The following is a 25723-nucleotide window of genomic DNA, read 5'->3' as shown; positions in this document are numbered from 1 at the left end:
GATGGGGGTAGGGAAGCTTGGGGGCCTTCTCCCCGGAGGGAGAGTATGCCAGCGAGTCCTACTGCACTGGACCCAGAGGAGGAGCGGCTCCTCGCCGAAATGAACACCCAGGCGGTGGACATGCACACTGTGCTCGTGGGTGCAGTGGGAAGGGTGCCCGAATGCATTGAATCACTGGCAAGGAGTGTGGAGCACTTCGCTGTAGCACAGGCGGATGCCACGCAAATGCTTAGTGCTGCAATTCAGTCACTGGCTGCCATGAGCCCATCTCTGACTGCTCTCATGCAGACTCAGATTGAGGCCACGCGAGCACTGACTGCTGCCATCCTCACTGGTTCGGACACATTTCCCCGGGGCTCTCACCGCGCCGCAGCAGGCCAGCAATCTGTGCTCCAGCAGATTGCTCCGGATGCTGAAGTGCTGCCCCGTAGGAGTGCCAGTGTGTCGGTCGAGCAAGGAGTTGCTGTCCTCTCTCAAGATGACAGCATTCCTGCTGCCACCACCGTCACTTCTCCACTGCACTTGCCACCACCTGTAGGACAGACTGCTGCCGCCCATGCAGTCTGCAGCCGGGCCCTCCGGGGCTAGAGCTGGTCGAGGCCGTCCTTCAAGGGCATCTGCAGTCTCAGGTTGTGACAATCAGCAGCCTTCCACCAGCCTTGCTGCAGCCACTGGGGTCCCATTACGGAGGAGCTGTAGGGTGGGAAGGGGGGGAAGTACGCAAGGGAAGGATATCACCCTCGAAGGGCAAAAAGTAAGAGGTGTGACAAAATGTTGTTCATTTTTTTATTAAAGGCCGAGGCTCATGGTCAAATTTTTCTTTTAGTGTTTTGGACATTATCTCCAGGTTGTGAGAGCCAGTTATGTTAATGACTGTTTTTTTTGTGTTTCTTTCTATTAGTTTGTCATGCGGTAATGACACAGAGTTTGTAAAATAAATATGTTTTTGTATTCAAAATGTACATGTTTGGTCTTTGCAATCATTATTGCCTTGGCCGGCTTAGGGGTTGCGGGTTGGTTTCATTCATGTTGTTCTCAATGGCAGAAGCCATTTCCTCAGCAGGAGCCTAAAAGCAGCTTGCTATCAGCCGTTGACGGACGGCTCTTCCAGTTTCGACATTGTGGGCCTCCCTCCCGCCTTGGTGCTGCTGATGATCATCCTCCTCCTCTTCCTCCTCCTCCTCTGGTGGTGCGCCAAGGCCTGGTGGCATTGGCTGGATCGTGAGGATTGCCAAGTTATGCAGCATGCAGCACACAACAACGAAGTGGGAGACTCGCTCAGGCGAGTACTGCAGGGCTCCTCCAGAATGGTCCAGACAGCAGAACCGTTGCTTGAGCACACCGATTGTGTGCTCAACGATGTTCCTGGTAGCTTGATGGCTCTCGTTGTATCATAGCTCAGCGGGGGTGCTGGGCGAACAGAGCGGTGTCATCAGCCAGGTGCACAGAGGATATCCCTTGTCCCCGAGAAGCCAACCACCTGGGTGATGCGGTGCCTAGAAAAGGTCTGCCACAGTAGTCTGGCGCAGGATGAATGCATCGTGGCTGCTGCCAGGATAGTGGGCATTGACAGCGAGTATCAGCTGTCTGTGGTCACAGACCAACTGCACGTTTAAGGAATGGAACCCCTTTCGGTTGCGGAAATCCTCAGCATTCTCATGCGGAGCACGCAAAGCCACATGCATGCAATCAATGGCGCCCTGCACCATGGGGAAGCCCACTATCCTCACAAAGCCCATAGCGCGTTCATGCTGCTTGGCCGGGGTCATGGGGAAAGAGATGTACTCTCGTCTCCTTTTATATAGAGGGCATTTGTGACCTGCCGGATGCAGCAATATATCGCGAACTGGGAGATATTGGCGATGTCCCCAGTAGCTGATTGAAATGAGCCGGTGGCATTAAAGTTGAGAGCCACTGTTATCTTCACTGCCACTGACAGAGACGTCCTGCCCCTCAGTTGAGGCTGCAGATCTGGCTGCAGCAGGTGGCAGAGCTCAGTGACCACCTCCTTGCTGAAGCACAGCCTTGGCAAACACTGCTCTTCAGACATATTAATGTAGGAGAATTGTTGGCGAAACACCCTGGGAGGGTAAGGTCTCCTGTACAGAGACCTGTTGGTCCTCCTCCGTCTGGCCATGATTGCCACTCTCTCTCTGTGTCTCTGTGCCCTCCTAATCTGATGGCGCAGGACGACGCCCTGAATCACTGCAGCCCCCAAAGTCGCTTGGTAATCAAAGTAATGAAGGTAAAAAACCAAAGTACCTGCAAAGTTATGGTCAGAAGCCAAAACTATTTCAGACAGCGTTGACTCAATGCAGAAGTCTCTCTTTCTCAGAACGAGTGGTGCAAAAATGTCTACCACACAAAAAGCCAGGAAGAGGCCCCCTTTTAATAGCGCCCCCCCAGCCCCACAGCGACTGAGTAGCGTTCCAGTCTACCTGTCATTGGTAGCACCAGGCGGAAAGGAGGGGGGCGCCACTCAATTTCCGTTCCGGGGTGCCCCAAGGGCGTTGCACTCAAATGACGTCAAGATCTGTGTGCGCAGGAGATCGGGCGGTATTGTTTAGTGCCGCCGCAAAATGTCCGGTCAATTCCGCGAGAGGCGCAGATATCGCCTCGCCCGGGCGCTAGTTGCTTTGCGTCCCATTCGCGCCCTCTTAAGGCGCTAACGGGAGGCGCAAACCAACTTAATTTTTCCCCCTATGTCTTTGAGGCATGCCCATCTACAGGAAACTCTTTGGTATCCGGCACTGACGGGAGCAGGATGGTGCCGGTTGATTAAAAATTCCGGATAAGAAAGAAGGGACATGGAGTGACAATGGCCCAAGGTACGAGAGCCCCGTAACACAACCAGACGTGCTGGAGCCCCGATCACACAGCCAGAAGTGCTGGAGCCCCGATCACACAGCCAGAAGCGCTGGAGCCCCGATCACACAGCCAGAAGCGCTGGAGCCCCGATCACACAGCCAGAAGCGCTGGAGCCCCGATCACACAGCCAGAAGCGCTGGAGCCCCGATCACACAGCCAGAAGCGCTGGAGCCCCGATCACACAGCCAGAAGTGCTGGAGCCCCGATCACACAGCCAGAAGCGCTGGAGCCCCGATCACACAGCCAGAAGCGCTGGAGCCCCGATCACACAGCCAGAAGCGCTGGAGCCCCGATCACACAGCCAGAAGCGCTGGAGCCCCGATCACACAGCCAGAAGTGCTGGAGCCCCGATCACACAGCCAGAAGCGCTGGAGCCCCGATCACACAGCCAGAAGCGCTGGAGCCCCGATCACACAGCCAGAAGCGCTGGAGCCCCGATCACACAGCCAGAAGCGCTGGAGCCCCGATCACACAGCCAGAAGCGCTGGAGCCCCGATCACACAGCCAGAAGCGCTGGAGCCCCGATCACACAGCCAGAAGTGCTGGAGCCCCGATCACACAGCCAGAAGCGCTGGAGCCCCGATCACACAGCCAGAAGCGCTGGAGCCCCGATCACACAGCCAGAAGCGCTGGAGCCCCGATCACACAGCCAGAAGCGCTGGAGCCCCGATCACACAGCCAGAAGTGCTGGAGCCCCGATCACACAGCCAGAAGCGCTGGAGCCCCGATCACACAGCCAGAAGTGCTGGAGCCCCGATCACACAGCCAGAAGCGCTGGAGCCCCGATCACACAGCCAGAAGCGCTGGAGCCCCGATCACACAGCCAGAAGCGCTGGAGCCCCGATCACACAGCCAGAAGCGCTGGAGCCCCGATCACACAGCCAGAAGTGCTGGAGCCCCGATCACACAGCCAGAAGTGCTAGAGCCCCATAACACAGGTACAGGGGACCCAGTTACACAACCAGAGGTGCAGGAGCCACAGTTACACAGCAAAAGGTATGAGATCCCCGGTTACACAGGGGCAATTATACAGTATACGGAAGCCTCAAAACCTACTCCTGAATTTTGCCGGTTATTAGAGAATTCCAGATAATTAGGTGCCATTTAAACGAGAGTTTCCTGTATTTTGATTAACTGTAAAGATATTGTTTTGAATCTGATTTTTTTGAACCAGGCTGACTTCAAAAGGGACAAGACGGAAATATAATCAGGCTGGAGCATTATAGAATCATTGAAACTTACAGCACAGGAGGCCGCCATTTGGCCCGTCGTGCCTGTGCTGCCTCTTTGAAAGAGCAGTCATGCTTAGTCCCACATCCCCGCTTTTTGTCCATAACCCTGTAAGTTCCTCATCCTCAAGTACCGGACAACCCCCTTTTAAAATTATTTATGGAATCAGCTTCCACCACCTTGTCAGGTAGAGCGTTCCAGGTCCCGCCAACTCTCCGAGTGGAAACGCTTCTCCTCATCTCCCCATTAGATCTTTTGCCAATGATTTTGAATCTATGACCTCTGGTTATTGACCCATTCGCCAGAGGGAACAGCCTTTATCTACTCGATCAAAACCTCTCATCATCTTGAAAACCTCTATTAGGTCACCTCTTAACCTTCTCTGTTCCAAGGAGAACAGTCCTAACTTTTCCAACCTCTCCACATGACTGAAGTCCCTCATCCCTGTTCTTCAATGTTTTCTGATTTTACTGATCCGCCCTAGAGAGTTCAGTCCCACATAGAGTTACTGAACAGAATGGTAAGGATATTAAGGGATATGGAACCAAGGCGGTTAGATGGAGTTGAGATACAGATCAGCCATGATTTAATTGAATGGTGGAACAGCCTTGAGGAGCTGAATGGCCTAATTCTGTTCCTGAAGAGAATGGTTAAGATCTTAACAGCTTATATTGGCCCGGAATTTGCGGTCGGAGGTGTACCTCTGAAGTACGCCTCCGACCTGCTAAAAATACCCGCACCTACCTTCAGCCTCCCAGGCTGCAGAGACTTTGGGTCCTGGGCCTGCAGGCATATGCCTGTGTAAAGGCCCATAGATCCCAGGGACGCAGGCAGTTCAGAGCATCCCTCGGATCACCAGGGTCAGGTTCTCCAATCAGAAAGGAGGATTCTGAATATGCTTATGGAGATTCCATTTACAAATGGAATCCCCATAAGCATATTAGGAATCCCCAAATAATTAAATAATTTATACAACTGGAATAAAAATAAATGCTCCTAATTTCAAATTTAATCAAAGTCCCTTCAATAAAGTATATACAATAAAAATGTAATTTTTTGAAAAATAATTTTAAACATTTTAATCGGGACCAAAATTTGCATAAACGAATTTTTAATTTAAGATTTATATTAGTGATTTTTGGGTCGGTGCGGTAGATTTGTCAAGGCGAACCTTGACAGAGCGCAAGTTCCGGGTTTTCACAAATGGTGGCGGGGTGGGGCGTAAACTAAATTCTTTATGATGATGAAAATCAGCAAAGGAACGTTCTAACTGGCCAGGAAGTGTTCGCTTTCTGTACTTAATTTGCAAGATTTTTTTTCAAAATCACCAATAATTTTTGAAGACAAACAGTGTGCTAAAATGTTTCTCCTTCAAGCTTTGCATTTACCTGCGAGTCAGCATTGAGAACCTTAATCCTCTGAGTCGAGATGAAGAGGTCCACTTCAGTCATCGGCTGTGCCTCTCCTTCAGGTGCCTGTAATAGGAAATAGCCACAATCAGGAGACCATCACTGAGATACTTCTGCTATTAAGAACACACAGGAAGTCGGAAAATTAAAACATTGTTGACACTATCAAAGCAAAACTATTGATCGTGCGTCATTTGTGGAAGCTTATCATCAAAACTAATAACAAAAAGAACAAATGCCCAAATTCCGAATTAGGAGATTAGGAACAGGAGGAGGCCATTCAGCCCCTCGAGCCTGTTCCGCCATTCAATTAGATCACGGCTGATCTGTATCTCAACTCCATCCACCCGCCTTGATTCCGTGACCCTTAATACCCTTTACGTGACTAAAATCTCAGTTTTGAAATTTTCAATTGACCCCCCCACCCTTAACAGCTTTTTGGGGGAAAGAGTTGCAGATTTCCACTACCCTTTGTGTGAAGAAGTGCTTCCTGACATCACCCCCTGAACTGCCTGGCTCTAATTTTAAGGTTATGCCCCCTTGTTCTGGACTGCCCCTTAGTATAAAGCAGTAAGTCTTACTGCACTGAGCCATGACATTGAACTCATAAGCAGGCAATTCCTTGTGCTTTCTTTAATATGGATTACTGTGCCAATTTAATGCCAATCAATTATTAAATCTGCATAGTGAAGAAATAGAAAGAGCGAGAGATCAAAAATCAGTCTTTTGATCCCCAAAAGGCTCATGCATTTTAAGCCTGGTTAATGCGATTGGTTTAGATTTGAGTTAAAAGGATAAACAGAAAGAAAGCCGGGTTTTTAATGTATTTAGAAAAGTATAGAGAAACAATCCAGATAAATAAAAAATTAGGGTTACAATATGATAATAGCACCTTGTTGCTTCAGTTAACACACTGTATGACAAGAGCGTTAGGACGTACATTGTCAAATGGAAGCACCAAGTGCTGCCCAGCAGAAAACAGAACACATTGAGGGCAAGTCGCCTAATGCTGGTCTTGTTTACAGGAACATAGGAACAGGAGGAGGCCATTCAGCCCCTCGAGTTGTCCCGCCATTCAATGAGATCATGATTGATCTGGATCTTAACTCCATCCACCCGCCTTGGGTCCATATCCTTTTATACCCTTGACTAGCAAAAATCTATCGATCTCAGATTTTAAATTATTAATTGACCCAGTATCTACTGCTTTTAGTGGGAGAGAGTTCCACATTTCTACCACCCTTTGCATGAAGAAATGTCTCCTAACTTCTCTCCTGAATGGCCTGGCTCTGATTTTAAGGTTATTTCCCCTGGTCCTAGACTCCCCCCACCAGCGGAAAAAGTTTCTCTCTATCTACCCCGTCAATTCCTTTCAAAATCCTAAAACCGTCAATCAAATCACCCCTTAACCTTCTATATTCCAGGGAATACAAGCCTAGTTTATGCAATCTCTCCTCATAATCTCACCCCTGGATCTCCGAAGGGCTGAAACAATAGCAGTAGTGGTAAAGTTAGTGAACAGGTTTCCTGTCCATATTCTTACAGGATGAAAATGATCTGAAGAATGTGGGAGAAAATAAAATACTTTGGATAAATCTCATGAGATAAATTCAGTATTTACATAAAACTTAACAGCACAGAAACAGGCCATTCGGCCCAAGCCGGTGTTTATGCTCCACATGGGCCTCCTCCCACCCCTATCAGCATATCCTCCTATTCCTTTCTCCCGCATGTACTTATCTAGCTTCCCTTTAAATGCATCTATGCTTATTCGCCTCAACCAGTCCTCACTATTTCTCACTGCTAGGCTTCACTCAGGGTTCGAAACTGAGCTGCTTAAAAAAAACCACCACCTAGATCACAAAACAAAATACATTAAAATCAGAAAATGTGCTGTCTTTGGGGAGCGATTGAGTAGACTAGGCCTATATTTCCCAGAGTTTAGAAGAATGAGTGATCTCATTGAAACATACAAAACTCTTAGGGGCTTGACAGGGTAGATGCAGGGAAGATGTTTCCCCTGGCTGGGGAATGTAGAACCAGGGGTCACAGTCTCAGGATAAGGGAATCAGCCATTCAGGACGGAAGAGGAGAAATTTCTTTACTTGGAGGGTGGTGAATCTTTGGAATTCTCTAGCCCAGAGAGCTGTGGATGCTCAGTTGATGAGTATATTCAAGACAGAGCTCAATAGATTTTTGGGTGCTAAGGGACTCAAAAGATATGGGGAATAGGGCAGGAAAGTGGAGTTGAGGTAGAAGATCAGCCATGATCTTATTGAATGGCGGAGCAGGCTCGAAGAATCATATGGCCTACTCCTGCTCCTATTTCTTATGTTCTTATGCTGTCTTATAAAACTCCATTTTGGATTAGTGTGAAATGCACACAACGTGATACATTTATAGAGAAACCAAAAAAAAGGTGGCAATGTTTTGCTTTGCCAAAGTGTCATGGGGAGCAGGGAGTATAGAAAAATAAAACAAAAACAAAAAATCAGCAAATTATTCTCTCCCCGTTTTTAGTTAAGAGACACACACAAAAAAAAAACTCAAAGTACACTTCCAGCTAAAGTTGTGAAAATAAAAGACAAAGTTTACAACTTGAAAAACCAACACACAAACTTTCTGCATCCAGCAATCTGCAGGTAATCAAAGTGGGTGAGTGGGGGGGAAAGGAAAGAACAGTACATCGTGCTTTGTAAGATATCCGGGAGGTGGCGGGGGGGTGGGGGAGATGGGGAAGAAAGGAAAGCAAAAGAGTTAGCAGTACATACTAAAGAGTAGAAGGCTCGGCAATATCAAGTCAAAATGTCACATCATTTAAATAGGGGCCCAATTTCAGTCAGAACTCAGCAGTCTCTACCTGTCTTGTCCTTGCATTCCTCCCAAAACCAAAATGAAATAATTCAAACTTAAGGAAGGTTAGAACCGCTTAATCCCGCCATAGTTTGAAAAACACAATTGTCCTTTTCAGTCCCTCAGCTGCTCAAAACCGCGAGAGACCATGACATTTACGTCGGCAGTTTAGCGGGGATGCGCCTGAGAAACAAAGGATGAAATGACTCAATGCTCAAATGGCCATCCTGGCACGGAACACAGACGTCAGCAGCAGCCTGCAAAGCAAGGAGCGCCCGAGGTGATGCTTGACTGAGTTCTGCGGGACTTTCTGGATGCAGAAGAGTAAGCAAAATAAGTTGAAAGAAAACACGGAACGAAGCAAAACGCAACAGGCACAACGTCAAGCTGATGAGGTACTGCACCTTCTTCCTGTTTTTGGCCAATTTCTGGGCCATCTGCTTGGCATGGAATAGACAAGAGATAGGAGAATGGTTAGAGTAAAATTTGTAGACGCACTCATTAAGAAGCAATCACAAATTGGAGCGGTTTGCTTGGCACACAAGCCACATGGGATTTACAGGACATTTAGCAGTAACAATTTTTTTTTTTTTTTTTTTTTTTTTTAAATGGCAGCAAGTCTTTGATTATTCTTGGTTCCCACATGAATATTACAGATGATAATGAAGACAATTTTTTTCTTTACAATTTTTTAACCAAATTTTTTTTGGGGGTGGGGGGGGGGGTGGTGAGAAAGAGTTAGATTTGAGAAAAAGAAATCACTTTCCGCATACAACTGTCGCTATACCTTATTTTGTCAAAAAAATCCATTAAGGAATACAGAAGCATCTGAGATTATACAACACTGCCACAATTACATCAAATGTACAGCATAGAAACAGGCCATTCGTCCCAACAGGTCTATACCGGTGTTTAGCCACCCTATCAGTATATCCTTCTATTCCTTTTTCCCTCATGTCTTTATCTCGCTTCCCCTTAAATGTATCTATGCTATTCACCTCAACTACTCCTTGTGGTAGCGAGTTCCACATTCTCACCACTCTTTGGGTAAAGAAGTTTCTTCTGAATTCTCTATTGGGTTTATTAGTGACTATCTTCTATTGATGGCCCCCTAGTTTTAGTCTCCCCCACAAGTGGAAACATCTTCTCTACGTCTACCCTATCGAACCCCTTCATAATTTTAAAGACCTCTATCAAGTCACCCCTCAGTCTTCTCTTTTCTAGAGAAAAGAGCCCCAGCCTGTTCAATCCTCCCTGATAGGTATAACCTCTCAGTTCTGGTATCATCCTTGTAAATCTTTTTTACACTTTCTCCACTACCTTTATATCCTTTTTATAATATGGAGACTAGAACTGTGCACAGTACTCCAAGCGTGATCTAATCAAGGTTCAATACAAGTTTAACATAACTTCTCTGCTTTTCAGTTCCATCCCTCTAGAAATGAACCCCAGTGCTTGCTTTGCTGTTTTGTTTAATGGCTTTATTAACCTGCGTCATTACTTTTAGTGATTTGTGCATCTGTACCCCTCCGATCCCTCTGTTCCTCGACCCTATGTAGATTCTTATTTTCCAAGGAGTATGTAGCCTCCTTATTCTTCCTACCAAAATGAACCACCTCACAGTTATCCACATTGAAATTCATTTGAGAAAACAAGCAGCTTGAGTGACTGGTAAATAGTGTAACAATCTGGCTGTGATTGAAAGTTTTATTCCTCAAAACTAGGTCACTCTTTATTAGAAAATCTTGTGTGTGTGCGCGCGCGCGAGCGAGGGGGGAGAGAGCGAGCGCGAGGGAGAGAGCGAGAGAGAGCGCGAGAGAGAGAGAGAGCGCGTGAGAGAGAGAGCGCGAGAGAGAGAGAGCGCGAGAGAGAGAGAGAGAGAAAATGTTTTGCATGCTTGAGCAGCCTGATTGCAAATGATGCCATGGACAGCAGCACTGAATTGCTGTCACCTCTTACGCATAATAACCCTGAAAGGACATAAAGGCCCAGAGTGGCGTGTACAGATCATCTTCAAAGAGGGTGGCACCTTCAAGAAGCAAGGGCAGCTTCTAGTGTGAAAAGGACATTTGGTCCAAGGTTCAATTAAATATTTAAATGTTTCAAGAAAATGTGGTGAAATGTCTATGTCGATGCTAAATTTACTAAATATCAGAATTGCCAGTGAATTTTAATTGACAATGATCATAGATTTCAGCAACATATCCGAAGTGTAGCTGACAACCAGCCACTCATGAGGCACGTCTACAGAGTTTTGATAGAGTAAAGAAGAAACTCTTTCCAGTGGCAGGAGGGTTGGTAACCAGAGGTAAGGTGATTGGCAAAAGAACCAGAGGGGAGAAGAGGAGAATTTTTTTTATGCGGCGAGTTGTTGTGATCTGGAATGCGCTGCCTAAAAAGGCGGTGGAAACAGATTCAATAGTAACTTTCAAAGGGAATTGGATAAATACTGGAAGGGGAAAATTGCAGGGCTGGGGAAAGAACAGGGCGGGGGGGGTGGAGTGGGACTAATTGGATAGGGTCTTTCAAAGAGTCGGCACAGGCACGATGGGCCGAATGGCCCCCTTCTGTGCTGCATCATTGTATGATTAAAACAACAGAAACTGAAGTTTTCTGACATGCCCACTGAGACTATTTTTCAAAGCACAGGGTCACCATATTCACAAATCTCTTTACAATTCCCAAAACCCGTGGAACTGAAACTAGGTTAAAAAAAATCCTATGGAGTGTAGAACAAAGATGATCCCACTGATTTTTTTTCTCCAATAAACTGGGAAAAATATTTTTTCTGTAATTAAAATATTCTTAATATGTATAATGCATCATTTTATGACAATATATTCTTTAAAAAAATGTGGCAAAAGGATTCAGTATTTATAAAAGGTATACTTAAAATAATTATGGGGCAAACACATCAATTTTGCACTGCTTCAAAACTTAAAATATTCTGGAACTATCAAACATCTCTGCGAAGATTGCAGTGAGGAATTATCTTGTGACAGTAATCGTGATTGTCATGCCCCCCCAAAAAAGGGGTGGTGATTCAGAGATGACTGTTTAATACATCTTACAAGGACTTCAAAATGATCTTTAAACACTGAGGCCTAGAAATTCAGTATAGCCACTTTTGGGGCGGTAAAGTCGGGCGGCCGCTAAAGTTTGCGCCCGGCGCAAAGTCGCGCCCCCTTCGCCGATATTCAGTCGCATCGCCCCAAGAGGTTGCTGCTGCGCTAAAACAGGCGATGCACGACTATCTTTAGGCGCTAAGCCGGCGGTGCTGAGCGATACCCCCGAGGCCGGGCGCAGCGCAGGTGCGGCGAGTTCTTGATTGACGGCAGACACTCTGGCGCCGGTCAGCTCTTAAAGGGGGAGGGTGGATTTGTTTGCCTGCCATGCCCTGCACACTGCAGCCCTCAACCTAGGCCTGACCACTTCAGCTTCACCTGCACAACGCCCAGGGCTATGGAGAAGGCCAGGGAGAGAGCGCAGCGCTTCAGCGACGGTGACCTGAGGCTGCTGGTTGGCGGAGTGGAGCGCAGGCGCCATGTTCTGTTCCCAGAAGGTGGCAAGAGGCCGCTGCCCAGCGCCTACCGGAAAGCCTGGAGGGAGGTCTCCAACAGGGTGTCTTCCAACAGCGTGGTTGCCAGGACTCCTGTGCAATGCCGGAAGAAGTTCAACGACCTCACTCGGGTTGTCAGGGTGAGTACCCTTTCCAGTGTCCTCCTCGTCCTTGCATGTGCACCTCACTTCATGGGCAAAGGGACCTGAAAGCCCTAATGGCCAGCCCTCATCCAGCAGCTATGGGACTGGCATGAAAATCACTTGCACATTCAGCACTTTACACACTGTCCAAGCTCTTCGACCATGGGAGGCATTGCAGACAAGATCAGGGCTTCACACTGTACTTAGAGGCCGTCCTTTCTCTTGCAGGCCAAGGTGGCGCACAACCGGCGCAACTGAGCTGAGACCGGGGGAGGCCGTCCTGACCTCAGAGCTCTCCGACCTCGACCAGCGTGTGGAGCGCATTATGGCAGGCCGGCTGATTGGCCCCGTCGCCAGTGGAGATGCCGACCCTGTTCTGGGCACCAATGGTAAGGGCATCACCTTTTGGACCTCTCTCGTGCCACTTGCGCATGAGATCAGCATCCTTTGCCACTGTCCGACCAATGCGGTGAATGGCACCACTCATGTCTCCCTCGCTGCCGCCCTGTCCTCACTCTAAAGCTACTCTTGTGCCTTCCTGCTTTCAGATGGTGAATCGCCAGGTGAGGAGGCGGGCCCTCAAGCTGCCACTGTCAGCCCTTCGGAAGACGAGGAGGAGGAAGAGGAAGCCGGCCCATCAGTGCCACCCTCAGCCGCGCCAGCCCATGGCGATGTAGGGGACACGTCTTCCCTGGAGGGGAGCCGGGGGGAAGGGTCGGAGGAGAGTGAAGCTCCGGGGCCCAGCGGCCTGCAGCAACGCGGGAGGGGTGGGGAAGCTCGGCGGACTTCTCCCCAGAGGGTGAGTGTGGCCTCCAGTCCTGCGATGGTGAGCGCAGAGGAGGTGCGCCTCCTAGAGGAAATGGCCGTCCAGGCTGAGCGCAGGCACACTGAGCTCATGGCTGCAGTGGCAAGGATGCCCGACTCCATAGAGTCTCTATCAAGGAGTGTGCAGCAATTCGGAGCAGCACAGGCCAGGAGTCTGGAACAATTCAGTGCAGCACAGGCCAGGAGTCTGCAGGACTTCGCGGCAGCACAGTCGGCTTCGAGCCAAATGCTCAGTCGTGCCGTCCATTCACTGGCTGGTGTCATGCGGACACAGACCAGGGCCACACGAGCACTAACTGCTGCCACCCTCGCTGGATCAGCCAGGCATCGCCAGGGCACTCGCCGCGCAGCAGCAGCCCAGCAGTCTGTTCTTCAGCTGTTTGCTGCGCATGCTGCAGTGCTGGCCCGTGCGAGTGCCAATGTCTCAGGCGACCAGCGAGCACCTGCGATCTGCCAGGTTGCCACCATTCCTGCAGCCGACACTGCCACTCCGCCATTGCAGCTGCCACGAGCTGCTGGACAGACTGCTGCCGCCCAGCCAGAGTTGGAGCAGTCAGCAGCCGGACACTCCAAGGCCAGAGCTGGTGCAGGCCAACCCCCAAGAGCGTCTGCCGTCTCGCCATCTGCCCCTCAGCAGCCTTCCCCCAGCCTTGCTGCAGCCACTGGGCTCCCATTGAGGAGGAGCACCAGGGCGGGCAGGGGCCAGGCAAGGATGCGAAAGGCATCGCCGTCGCAGGGCAAAAGTAGAGGTATGCACAAATGCCTGGTGCTTGCTGTAAGGCCGACACTGGTGCAGTTGTTTTTGTGTAAGGCCGAGACTGGTGTCTTTCTTTCTTTTTGTAAGGCCGAGACTGGTAGTTTTGTGTTTTTGGAGGGGGCTTCTCCACATGAGCATGTAATGTGGGAAGAGGTTTTCAATAAATTATTGTGGTTAAATTGCAGTGTGCATGGTTTTTTGGTTAAGTCCTGGTTGCCCTGCTCGGCTGAGGGCTTGTGGAGCGGCTACATTCATCTGCTGACATTGGCACAAGCCATTCCCTGAGAGGGGGCCTAGAACCGACGTTCAATAAGCCGGCGACGGGCGGCCCTTGCACTTTGTGCCTCCCTCCTGTGCTGGTCCTCCTCCTCCGGAGGTGGTCCTCCAATCTCTGGTGGCAGTGCCCGAGTCCTGCGGATAGCCAGGTTGTGCAGCATGCAGCAAACGACCACGAAATGGGAGACTCGCTCCGGTGAATACGGTAGGGCTCCACCGGAACGATCCAGACAGCAGAACCATTGCTTCAGGACGCCGATTGTTTATTCGATGATGTTCCTGGTCGCTTGATGGCTCTTGTTGTATCCCTCTTCAGCAGGGGTGCTGGGCGCACGGAGCGGGGTCATCAGCCAGGTACACAAAGGATAGCCTTTGTCCCCGATAAGCCATCCTCGTGGGTGAGGCTGGGCCTGGAACATGTCTGCCACAGAAGTCTGTCGCAGGATGAAGGCATCGTGGCTGCTGCCTGGAAAGCGGGCATTGACAGCTAGGATGAGCTGCCTGTGGTCACACACCAGCTGGACGTTCAGCGAATGGTAGCCCTTCCGGTTGCGGTAATCCTCGGCATTCTCCAGAGGTGCCCGCAAAGCCACATGCGTGCAGTCAATGGCGCCCTGCACCATGGGGAAGCCTGCGAATGCTGCAAAGCCCACTGCACGCTGTTGCTGCTTGGCAAGGGCCATGGAGAAGGAGATGAACTGACGTCTCCTTTTGAAAAGGGCATTGGTCACCTGGCGGATGCAGCAATGCACGGCGAACTGGGAGATGTTGGCAATGTCCCCAGTAGCGGATTGGAAGGAGCCGGTGGCATAGAAGTTGAGAGCCACCGTCACCTTCACTGCCACCGACAGAGACGTCCTGCTCCTCAGCTGTGGCTGCAGATCACCGCCAAGCAGCTGGCAGATCTCTGTGACCACGTCCCTTCTGAATCGCAGCCTCCGAACACACTGCTCCTCAGACATGTTGAGATAGGAGAACTGCTGGCGGTATACCCTGGGTGGGTAAGGCCTCCTTTGCCAACCCCTGTTGCCCCCTCTCCGTCTAGCCAGGGCTGCCACTCTCTCACGGCGTCTGTGAGCCCTTTGGATGTAATTGAGAAAGCCAGCGTTGACACCCATTGCAGCCCCCATAATATGCTGGCAAACAATGAGATGTCAATGAAGGCAAAGACTAGTGGAAAGCTGTGGCCTGAAGCCAGAAGTACCTGTACGAGTGTTGGGCCAAAGCAGAAAGCTATCTACCTTGGTCTCTCTCCAAAGATCCGTTTCTCAAGAAGGAGTGCTGCGAAATGGCAGCCTTTTATAGTGCAGGAGGAGTGCCCTTTAATTTGCGCCCCTCGCGCCCCGCATCGGCTGAGCACCGTTCCACTCTAACAGTCGCTAGGGGCGCCAGGCGCACAATGGGGCGTCGCCACTGAAGTTCCGGTTGGGGGCGCACAAAGGGCGTTGCACGAGGAAATGACGTCATGATCTGCGTGCGCAGCTGAGCGCGCGCAAAGACTTTGCGCCGCCGCTAAATCTCTAGTGAAGTTGGGGCGAGGCGCACTTCGCGCTGCGCCCAGGCGCTAGCCGCCTAGCGCCCGACATCTACTCCTCCTAAGGCGCTAACGGCTGGCGCAACCAACTGAATTTCTAGGCCTGAGTCTTTTGGAGTCTATTGAAAATAAGTACGGCCTCTCCAGCTTGTATTGTGTTTGTCGCAGCCTTAATAAACAACCAGCATGCAATGCAGCTTTTCAAAACAATTACATATATAGCATTAGATAGAATTTTACAGCACAGAAACAGGCCATTCGGCCCAACTGGTCTATGCCAGTGTTTATGCTCCACACGAGCCTCCTCTGACCCTATCAGTATATCCTTCTATTCCTTTCTCCCTCATGTATTTATCCAGCTTCCCCCTAAAATGCATATATGTTATTTGCCTCAACCACACCTTGTGATATTGAGCTCCACATTCTCACCACTCTCTGGGTAAAGAAGTTTCTCCTGAATTCCCTATTGGATTTATTAGTGACTTTCTTACATTTATGGCCCCTAGTTTTGGGCTCCCCTCACAAGTGGAAACATTTTCTCTACGTCTACCCTAGCGAGCCCCCTTCATAATTTTAAAGACCTCTATCAGGTAATCCCTCAGTCTTCTCTTTTCTAGACAAAAGAACCCCAGCCTGTTCAGTCTTTCCTGGTCGTTATAACCTCTCAGTTCTGGTATCATCCTTTTTTGCAGCTTCTCCAGTGCCTCCTTACATCTATATGAACTTTGGAGAAACAAAGATCCAGGGAAGAGAACATGGGCCAATTTTGTTTGGTTTGACCAGTAGATCAATTAAATGCAAAATGAAGTCGGACCACGATGATGCATGTTAAATGGTGACAAAAGTTCACTTAAAAAAAAAAAAATCACTGCTGGCAATAGTTGCCAGCCCATTCTTCCTACCTAAATGGGGGCAAGAGGGACAAGGAAGGGGGGAAAACATCAACATTTATAAACTCAAACTTGCTGCAGACTGTATATAGATGTTATTTTACTTGTACATCAGTTACAATGGCCCATATTTTGCTGCCAATATAACGGTGAGTTTAATGGCGTTCGCTGTTATTAATGTGTAAATTGTCCAGCAACTTGTGGCGGGGAGGAGATACCTCGTGAATTGCGAATCGCCACAACTTGCTGGACATTTTGCCGTTAGCTTCGCGAAAATGGCAACTCGCCCTTCCCCTGAAATTGCTGAATCTGTGCATTAATTACCCATTAAACTCGCTACAGAGTTAGGGCTGGTACTCAATAGCGTCAGGACCCTTTTAATGAGGAGATTTATGTTCCTGCAATGCCACACAACCTCTCCGGCCCAAAAAGGGAACAATTTAAACAGTGGAGTCTCATTCCTGCAGATAGTAAATTGTTCTTAGAGATTTTTAATGTTTTAATTTTTTTTTTAATTCTTACTTTTCCTTTCTGTCTCTTTTTTCTCTCTCGCTTAATCTAATCTTTCTTTACCTCTCTTTGAGTAGCTGATTTGACTCTAATTCACCGTGTTTACTTCTCTTGTCATTTCTCTGTTTCTTTCTCAATCCTTAAATCTCTTTGGTTGAGGAGATAGACTGTTGGTCCAGTCGTTCACCGAGATCCCAGATGCCCCGTTGCCCTCGCCGCACTGTTATCAGCTCGTACTCCCAGCAAGTTACAGCGCACGTGTTCGAGCTGAAGGGCGAGGGGAAAAGTCTAACTGATGGGGCTCGCCGTGAGTTGCCCCACTCCAGTAAGATCTGGGCCGATATATTTTTCAAAAGGTTAAACTGGAAAGCATGTGGACGAAAGACTGGCTGACTGGGTATACTGGGTTTGAAAATTGTCAACCAGATTTCTAGACTCTGACCCTTTGGTCTTAATCAATTGCAGAGTATGATACCACTGATCCACTGTGCTTTCAATAGCTCACGGTGCGCTCAATCACTGCAAACATTATAAGGGCTCAAAACATTTGATGGTGCACGTTGACATAAAAAAAGGACCAAGCCATTCAGGCCCTCGAGCCTGTTCCGCCATTCAATTATCATTAGACAATGTGTGTGATGGAAAGACTCCCGTCATGTAATAGTTGGAATTGGAGGCCCATTTGGTAAAGTTAAAACATTTTAACCCCTTTGAAAAAGAAAGTGCTGTTTTAATAAATCCACATCAAGATTAAAACCTAGGCAAAACAAAAGAGTCAAATTCCCTGCAATTAACGACTTTGGGGATTTAATGGTTAAACAGAAGATCCTGAAAGATGTATTGCACAGAGCAGCGAAAAGCTGAACAATCTTACTGGCTGAATGCATGGAGTATTTAAACGGAAATAAGCGTATTTCATAATTAAGTCTCTCAGGCAATCAACCATGAGGAAAAAAGCGAGTAGAATTCTTCTTCAAAGATTCACCAATCAATTGGGGTTATGCAAGAAAGACTAGGTGACTGGATTTCAACAGTTAGTGCCTGAAGTTGTCCAGATGCGTCAGTTTTGAGTATGACTTTGCTACAATGTCAAATTAAGAACATTTCACCTCGAAGAGAAACTTATGATGGGTGCATTCCTTTATGTAGATTGATTTAACGGAAAGGGAGAAAGAAAGGATTTGTATTTCTATAGCACCTTTCACGGCCTCAGAACATCCCAAAGCGCTTTACAGCCAGTGCAGTACTTTTTTTTTTTTTGAAGTGTTGTCACTGTTGTAATATAGGAAACCCAGCAGCCAATTTACACACAGCAAAATCCCACAAACAGCAATTTGATATTGACCAGATCATCTGTTTTTCTTTCCAGTGATGTTGCTTTGCGGGATAAATATTGGTCCCAGGACACCCTGCTCTTCTTTGAAATAGTGGCTGTGGGATCTTCTACCAAGAGGGCAGATGGGGGCCGCGGTTTAACGTCTCATCTGAAAGACGGTCTGAGGCATCATTAGCAAAGCCTCAATCCTGTCTACTTTAGAGTTGAAAATATTAGGAAACTATGTGAATTGGTCAGGAAATTGAAAAGAATGCAAAGTTTTGATCCTGACGTCCATCGTGCAGTTGTGTAAGCAAACTCGAAATTTGTTTCTGTCGCTTCCAATGTTAAAACAATGGATAACAATCCTGTCAAAGAACAGTTAACATGGTCACTGGCATCACATCCAGAAGTTGTCACCTTGATTCTGCTGACAGCTTCCTGGGCTTGCATCATCCGCACGTTCTTGGAAGGGGTTTTGTCAGAGAGCAGTTGGGTGGAACCCAGGTAATTGGCTGCAAAGATGATGCCATCAATCAGATCTTCCGGGTCGCATGGTCCTGGGACTGCAGAACAGAGAACAAAAATGGTTGTTGGCTCCAGTGAAAATTGTCAGGGAAAAGAATTTTGACGGGTAGTCTTGGGGCTGGATGGTAGGGGTTGCCAACTCTGGTTGGACGTATTCCTGGAGGTTTCAATCACAGGGCCTCCCACCTCCAACCTCCCTGTTCGGTCAATCAGCCTTTCTTTCCCCCATCGCCCCAATATTTTTATAACTAATAAACTGAAGTGTTGCAAGAAAGTTAAAAAAAATTTTTGATGCCCCCTGATGATGATTTATCGCCCGTGTGTTATTCGTAACAGTGTCCAGCAGATTAGCCTTTAGTTTTTGAGACTCCAGGACAATCCTGGAGAGTTGGCAACACTATTGGATGATCATTACCTCTGCCCTTTTTTGTTCACGGAATAAACAAAAGCAGAAACAGATTGCAAACACCCTCTTGTCACAAAAAAACGCCCACATACTGGATGGGTTCTACCCTTTGGCCCATTTCTTACCCATTCCCAAGATTTGCCACAAATCCCCCATGTATTTTGAGATTAACTTTCACGAAGAACAGTCTTTAAATGCTTTTTAAAAGTCTAGGCAGGGCGTTTCAGTGTTAATTCGGAAGGGCTCTTCCTCAAAAACCCAAGGGAAGTTGTTCAGGCACAAAACAGCCAACTGCCCCAATTAAAGCCCCATCGGAGAGGACAAGGGCCAGAGAGATTATTGTAACGTGCTTCAATACAGACCAACAGATTACTGTAAAAATGTGGCCAGCATCAACAACAACAACTTGCATTTATATTGCACCTTCAATGTAGTAAAACATCCCAAACTCCAGGAGCGTTATCAGACTAAATTTGACACCGAACCATATGAGGAGATATTAGGACAGGTGATCAAAAGCTTGGTCAAAGAGGTAGGGTTTTATGGAGAGTCTTGCCACTTTTTTGAAATGGCACCACGTTAAGGCCGTTTCTAATCCAATATTCATGGACTTCCTCATGACAGAGGAAATTACCTCCCATGTCTCTCTTAGATCTCTGGGATAGCTACCATTTAAAGTGGAGGTTGGTTTTTCTTTGTTCTGAGCCATTTAAGCCAGTGTAGACCTTCCACCTAGGACTGTGAATTTTGTTGATATAAAAAAAGTCATTAATTTGACTAGATTTATTGCAATTTGGGGAGGACGTTCTGACATACTCCTGTCAAGGCAGTAGTTCATTTGGCCTTCCAGCCATTTCTAACCCATAAAAGTAAAAATCGTAAGATTTATCTTAAGTTATTGAGAATTTGCAAGATTAGATAGGACGCACAGCACAGAAACAGGCCGTTCAGCCCAACATAGGAACAAGGAGTCGGCCATGTAGCCCCTCTATAGCCTGTTCCGCCATTCAATGAGATCATGGCTGATCTGTGACCTAACTCCATATACTTGCCATGGCTCCGTATCCCTTAATACCTTTGGTTAACTGAAATCTATCGATCTCAGATTTAAAATTAACAATTGACTTAGCATCAACTGCCATTTGCAGAAGAGAGTTCCAAACTTCTACCACACTTTGTGTATAGAAGTGTTTCCTAACTTCACTCCTGACAGGCCTGGCTCTAATTTTTAGACTATGCCCCCTAATCCTAGACTCCCCAACCAGCGGAAATAGTTTCTCTCTATCTACCCCATCAGTTCCTTTTAATATCTTAAACTTCAATCAAATGACCCTTTAACATTCTAAATTCCAGGGGATACAACCCTAATGTGTGTAATCTCTCCTTGCCATGCTGGTGTTTATGCTCCACATGAGCCTCCTCACGTCCCTTTTCATCTTGCCCCATCAACAAAACCTTCTATTCCTTTCTCCTTCAGGTGTTCACAGCACAAATCTATCTTAGCCAAAACTATTCATCTACCACTTAACTTGTGCACGTGCATAACAGCAAAGCACTATTCAACTGCCTAAGATAATGTTGTCTGATAGTTGTCCCAGAGTCAGGCAATAATAAACTTGGCCCAGTGTGTCTGTGCTGTCCTGGACAAACAGACAACAGATGGTTACATAGAATCTACAGCATAGACACAGGCCATTCGGCCCAACTGGTCCATGCCGATGTTTATGCTCCACACGAGCTTCCTCCCACCCCTCTTCATCTAAACCCATCTAACCTTCTGTTCCTTTCTCCCTCATGTGTTTCTCTAGCTTTCCCTTAAATGAATCTGTTTCAGTCGCTGGGCTGATTCTCTTCCACAGTTCAACAGCTATAAATACTTATCGATCTGTACTATTTATACAGTTCACACACAGCAACATTTAGTTTCCTTCCTGTGTGTCCCTATATATTTTTAAACAAACACATTCTGGAAACAATGACATGATTTCTCAGAGAAATCTTCAAACAAGTTCTTGTTTCTTGATGAAACTAATTTTTTTTTAAGTGTCTATTTTCCTCTCTTTTTACCTCCTCTCAGTGAAACCCAACATTATCTAATCCTGCATTTCAGTCGTACTTTTCACAACCTCAGGATGTCCCAAAGCGCTTTGCAGCCAATTAAATAGTTTTGAAGTGCAGTCACTGTTGTAATGTAGGAAACGCAGCAGCCAATTTGCACACAGCAAGCTCCCCCAAACAGCAATGCGATAACGACCAGATAATCTGTTCTTTCTTCTTCCAAATAGTGGCCGTGGGATCTTTTACATCTCCGAGAGGGCAGGTGGAGTTTAATGTCTCATCCGAAAGACGTGCAGCGCCCCCTCAGTACTGCCCTGGGAGTGTCAGCCTAGATTTTGCACTCAAGTCTCTGGAGTCAGAATTATAACTACGACCTTCAAGAAGGGATGATGTGGCCTACTTTTAGGCCTCTACTAATGTTAGTCTTAAGGGAGAAACCGTTAGGTTTGTGAGAGGCATGCTAGGGGCGGGGGGGGGGGGGGGGGTGGGGGATTTGTGCTCGGATGTTTATGCCTGTATATGCGTGCATGGGGTGGGCGGGGAGTGCCCCGTCTTGGCACTGTGCCACAGCCCCTGTAAGTGAAGCCAAGATTAGTTGCATGCCACTCAGAAAAACACAAGCACGAATCTGCATCTTACCACTCTGTGGCACAGCTCACTGGGGAGAAGTCACGGAATGGGAATGAAAATACAATTTGTCAGATACAGTACAGAATTTACAGTGGGATGCAAGCAACAGTTTCAAAATACTAAAGAGCAATTTCTAGTAACAAAAACTTTCAAATTAAAAAATGAAACCACAAATCATTGTCACAGTTCTGGACAAATAATCCCTTTGACGTTAACACTAACTGGAACATAAAGACTTCTGAATTCGCTTTAAAATGGTTAGAAAGCACCTTACCTTCAACGTAAGTTGGAAAGGAGGCCAAACTTTTTCTTGACTGAAATTAAGACAGACACTGCTTCAGACACCACACGACATGCTCCACGTAAACAATCGTGTCTTTTACCAAAAGCATTTTAATCCAACGTGCTGACAACACTTTACATGCAGTATCATAAATCCAATTAGTTGCATGGACTAGAAACCTGCAGGGCAAGAGGCATTTTCAAAATTTGTACCATATTGAAGGTAGGATTGTAGTTATCGAGAGCTAACTGGTGACTAATTGGGCCTGGATTGATGCACATGGTCTGATAAAAGTTTCTCAAAGTTTGTGGTCTTTAAAAGTATAAGTTCATTGAATCATCAACGAAATTGAAATAGGAATGGAAATATATGTGAAGTGTATACATTTTTTTAAAATTTAATTGGTTGTTAATAAGTTAGGACAGTTATAAATAATTAAATATGAAACACATGGTAACCAAAGGACACAGATTTAAGTTAATTGGCAAAAGAGCCAGAGAGGAAACTTTTTTTTACGCAGCGAGTTGTTGTGATCTGGAATGCGCTGCCTGAAAGGGCAGTGGAAGCAGATTCAATAGTAACTTTCAAAAGGGAACTGGATAAATACTTGAAGGAGAAAATTGCAGGGCTATGGGGAAAGAGCGGGACTAATTGGAGAGCTCTTTCAAAGAGCCGGCACAGTCACGATGGGCCGAATGGCCTCCTGTGCTGCAAGATTTCTCTGTTCTAGTCAGAACATTACCCGATACAAATTTCGCAATTGCCTCCAACAACTCTGAACAAATGTTTGACAAGGTTTTGCCATCCCTGCAACCAGCAATCATTTTGAGGTGAGTTTGAGACATGAATCAAAAGTTAGCATTCTGAAAAATTCAGTTCATTCATTATAAAAATGTTTTGAATTAGAATCAGGCGTGGGCTCTTTAAAACGACAGATCAGTTAGGGATAGCAAGATTAGAGTGTTTTTGAAACATTAAGAAATTTGTAGTATATTAGGGTGGCGAGCAACGTTTGTTAGGGAATATGGATGAATCCTCACTGCCAGGACACTTGGACTCCGGCAACAGATAATTTAACAACACGACAGTCAATTAAACTCAAAATACAAACTATAAAACCGCCCAGTACAATATCTGGGACATTATGGGTATAAGAAAGGGGTAAAACCTCTTGAAATCTGTCACTTTGGGAGTACAGAAGGGAACATCCAAAGCCACCCGAGCATCCCAGACATGAGTATGCAGTCGGCTGCTTAATTAGGGCTTGTATCAGAATAGGTCTGATAAGACTCTTTGTTAAATTGTCTGTTAATGCAGCATCTAATTAAGTTCGCAGGGACTTTTGACCATTAAAGTAATATTACTTTCAGATTTCCAGCATCCGCAATATTTTGCTTTTTTTTGTGTTATTGTTTAATTCACTGCCACTTCTCTTCCAGGAATGTCCACCTTGACGAAGTTCTGCTCTTCTCTCTCCCAACTGCATACTCATGTTTGGGATGCTCGGGTGGGTTCGGATTGTATCTCCAGTTCTCCCAAAGAGGTTTTACCTCTTTATACCCATTTCATTGCCCATATATGCTCACGTGACTTCTACGACTCACTTAAGTCAGCAAGTTTTAGCCTGTGACCCTTAAGTCATTTGTCTCTTTTACCTTGTTCTTTAAATAAAACTGGCGCATCTCTAACTTCTTCTATTTCTGACGAAAGGTCATTGATCTGAAACATTTAACTCTGTTTCTCTCTCCACAGAGGCTGCCTGACCTGCTGAGTGTTTCCCCAGCATTTTCTGTTTATAATTAATGAAGTAATATATTGACCTGACGTCGCACGAGTTAATTAGAACCAGAATGCAACATCAATCTACTAATTCTTTTCGTGGTGAAGGGGGTGAAGGCATGAAACTCATCTTGTTCCAAAGTCCCTTTATGCCTGTCAACTGTGTCTGAAAGGATGGGCTTCTGAGGGGGTAGAAGGGCCAACAATGTTTGGAATCATTCAAGAGAAGGGTGGGTCAGTTTTGCTCAAAAATCTACTCATTGGCCGGTACGGTCAGACTGATGGTCCTCTCCCTCCTTCATCAAGTAGAGAGTTGCCTTGTCAAAATTTCCGGACCGATCCTTTCCTTCAGTTTGTCACCTTCCTAATGGCCAATCACTTTGAGAGCGATGGCTGTTGGAGAAGATCATTCCGAGCCCCACTCGGGCCTCTTGTTACGGCAAGCGTACCTGCATCGCGGAAGCATACCGCGTGTTGGGCGTACGCTGGGCAGAACTGGCAGGGGTTCCAGTAGGGGATGGCATCCCGCCACTTGCAGTAACATCGGGATGGGAGCGGTTGGAGAGTGGGTGGAAGAAATGACCCAACCTGGACTCCCATGAGAATCCTGCATCAGGGCCAGAAAGGGACGGGTCCTCGGTGGGACTGGGTTCGGCCCCAAATTCCTTCCCCAGCCGAGTGTGCACCTTTCTAGCGCAAAAAGCCCAAGCAGTTTGAGGGATAAGTTGTTTTGTGGTACGACGGTGTCATCAGCCTACATGTGGAACCTGACATGTTTTCGGATGATGTCGCCGAGGGACAAAGAAAGACTTGCATTTATATAGCACCTTTCATGACCACCAGACGTCCCAAAGCGCTTTACAGCCAATGAAGTAATTTTGGAGTGTAGTCACTGTTGTAATGTGAGAAACACGGCAGCCAATTTGTGCACAAGCAAGCTCCCACAAACAGCAATGTGATAATGACCAGATAATCTGTTTTTTTTTTTAAAGTGATGTTGAGGGCTAAATATTGGCCAGAACACTGGGGAGAACTCCCCTGCTCTTCTTCGAAATAGTGCCATGGGATCTTTTACATCCAGCTGAGAAAGGAGACGGGGCCTCAGTTTAACGTCTCATCCAAAAGACAGCACCTCCAACAGTGCAGCACTCCTTCAGTACCCTGGAGTCACAGGGTCATAATGGCACAGAAGGAGGTCATTCAGCCCATTGAGTCTGTGCCGGCTCTCTGTAGAGCAAGCCAGTCAGTCTCATTCCCCCGCTCTATCCCCGTATTTCTCAGGTGCCTATCCAGTCTCCCCTTGAAAACATTGAGCGTCTCCGCTTCCACCACTTCTGTCGGCAGCGAATTCCAGGTCCTCATCACTCGCTGCATAAAAAAGTTTTTCCTCACATCCCCCCTGTATCTCTTGCCCAAAACCACCTGTGTCCCCTAGTCCTTGTACCATTAACTAGTGGGAACAACCTTTCCCCATCTAGCCTATCCAAACCCATCATAATCTTGTACACCTCTATCAAATCACCTCTCAACCTCCAGCATCTCCAACCTGTCCTTGTAGCTAAGATCCTCCATCCCTGGAACCATTCTGGTAAATCTCCTCTGCACCCGCTCAAGGGCCTTCAAATCCTTCCTAAAGTATGGTGACCAGAACTGGATGCAATTCTCGAGTTGTGGCCTAACCAGCACTTTATAAAGGTTCAGCATAACTTCCCTACTTTTGTACTCAATACCTCTATTTATGAAGCCCAAGATCCCATATGCTTTGCTAACCACTCTCTCATTATGTCCCACCACCTTCAGGGACCTAGGCACATGAACTCCCAGGTCCCTCTGTCCCTACACACTCTTTAAAACTGTGCCATTAAGTGTA

The 25723-nt window shown here is 47.1% G+C and overlaps 1 protein-coding gene across 2 annotated transcripts in view; it reads right to left on the bottom strand.

Moving 5' to 3' along the window:
• Nucleotides 1-25723, bottom strand: part of LOC147124729 (amyloid-beta A4 precursor protein-binding family A member 1-like) — a 127424-nt gene that overhangs the window by 67094 nt on the left and 34607 nt on the right. Inside the window, exons 3-6 of one of the 2 annotated variants that reach the window (XM_085992277.1) lie at nucleotides 22066-22105; nucleotides 18590-18735; nucleotides 8765-8797; nucleotides 5487-5573 (exon numbers count right to left, since the gene is read on the bottom strand). In XM_085992277.1, the coding sequence (XP_085848403.1) occupies nucleotides 5487-5573; nucleotides 8765-8797; nucleotides 18590-18735; nucleotides 22066-22105 (306 nt within the window). The remainder of the gene's footprint in view (nucleotides 1-5486; nucleotides 5574-8764; nucleotides 8798-18589; nucleotides 18736-22065; nucleotides 22106-25723) is intronic. The other variant, XM_085992284.1, reaches the window with a different exon arrangement.

The sequence above is a fragment of the Somniosus microcephalus genome, chromosome 1 (genome assembly GCF_052327205.1).
Source record: "Somniosus microcephalus isolate GS21.2 chromosome 1, FLI_Smic_1.0, whole genome shotgun sequence".
Lineage (NCBI taxonomy): Eukaryota > Metazoa > Chordata > Chondrichthyes > Squaliformes > Somniosidae > Somniosus > Somniosus microcephalus.
The sequence above is the reverse complement of the archived record's forward strand: the minus strand, read 5'-3'. Positions and strand labels throughout refer to the sequence as shown.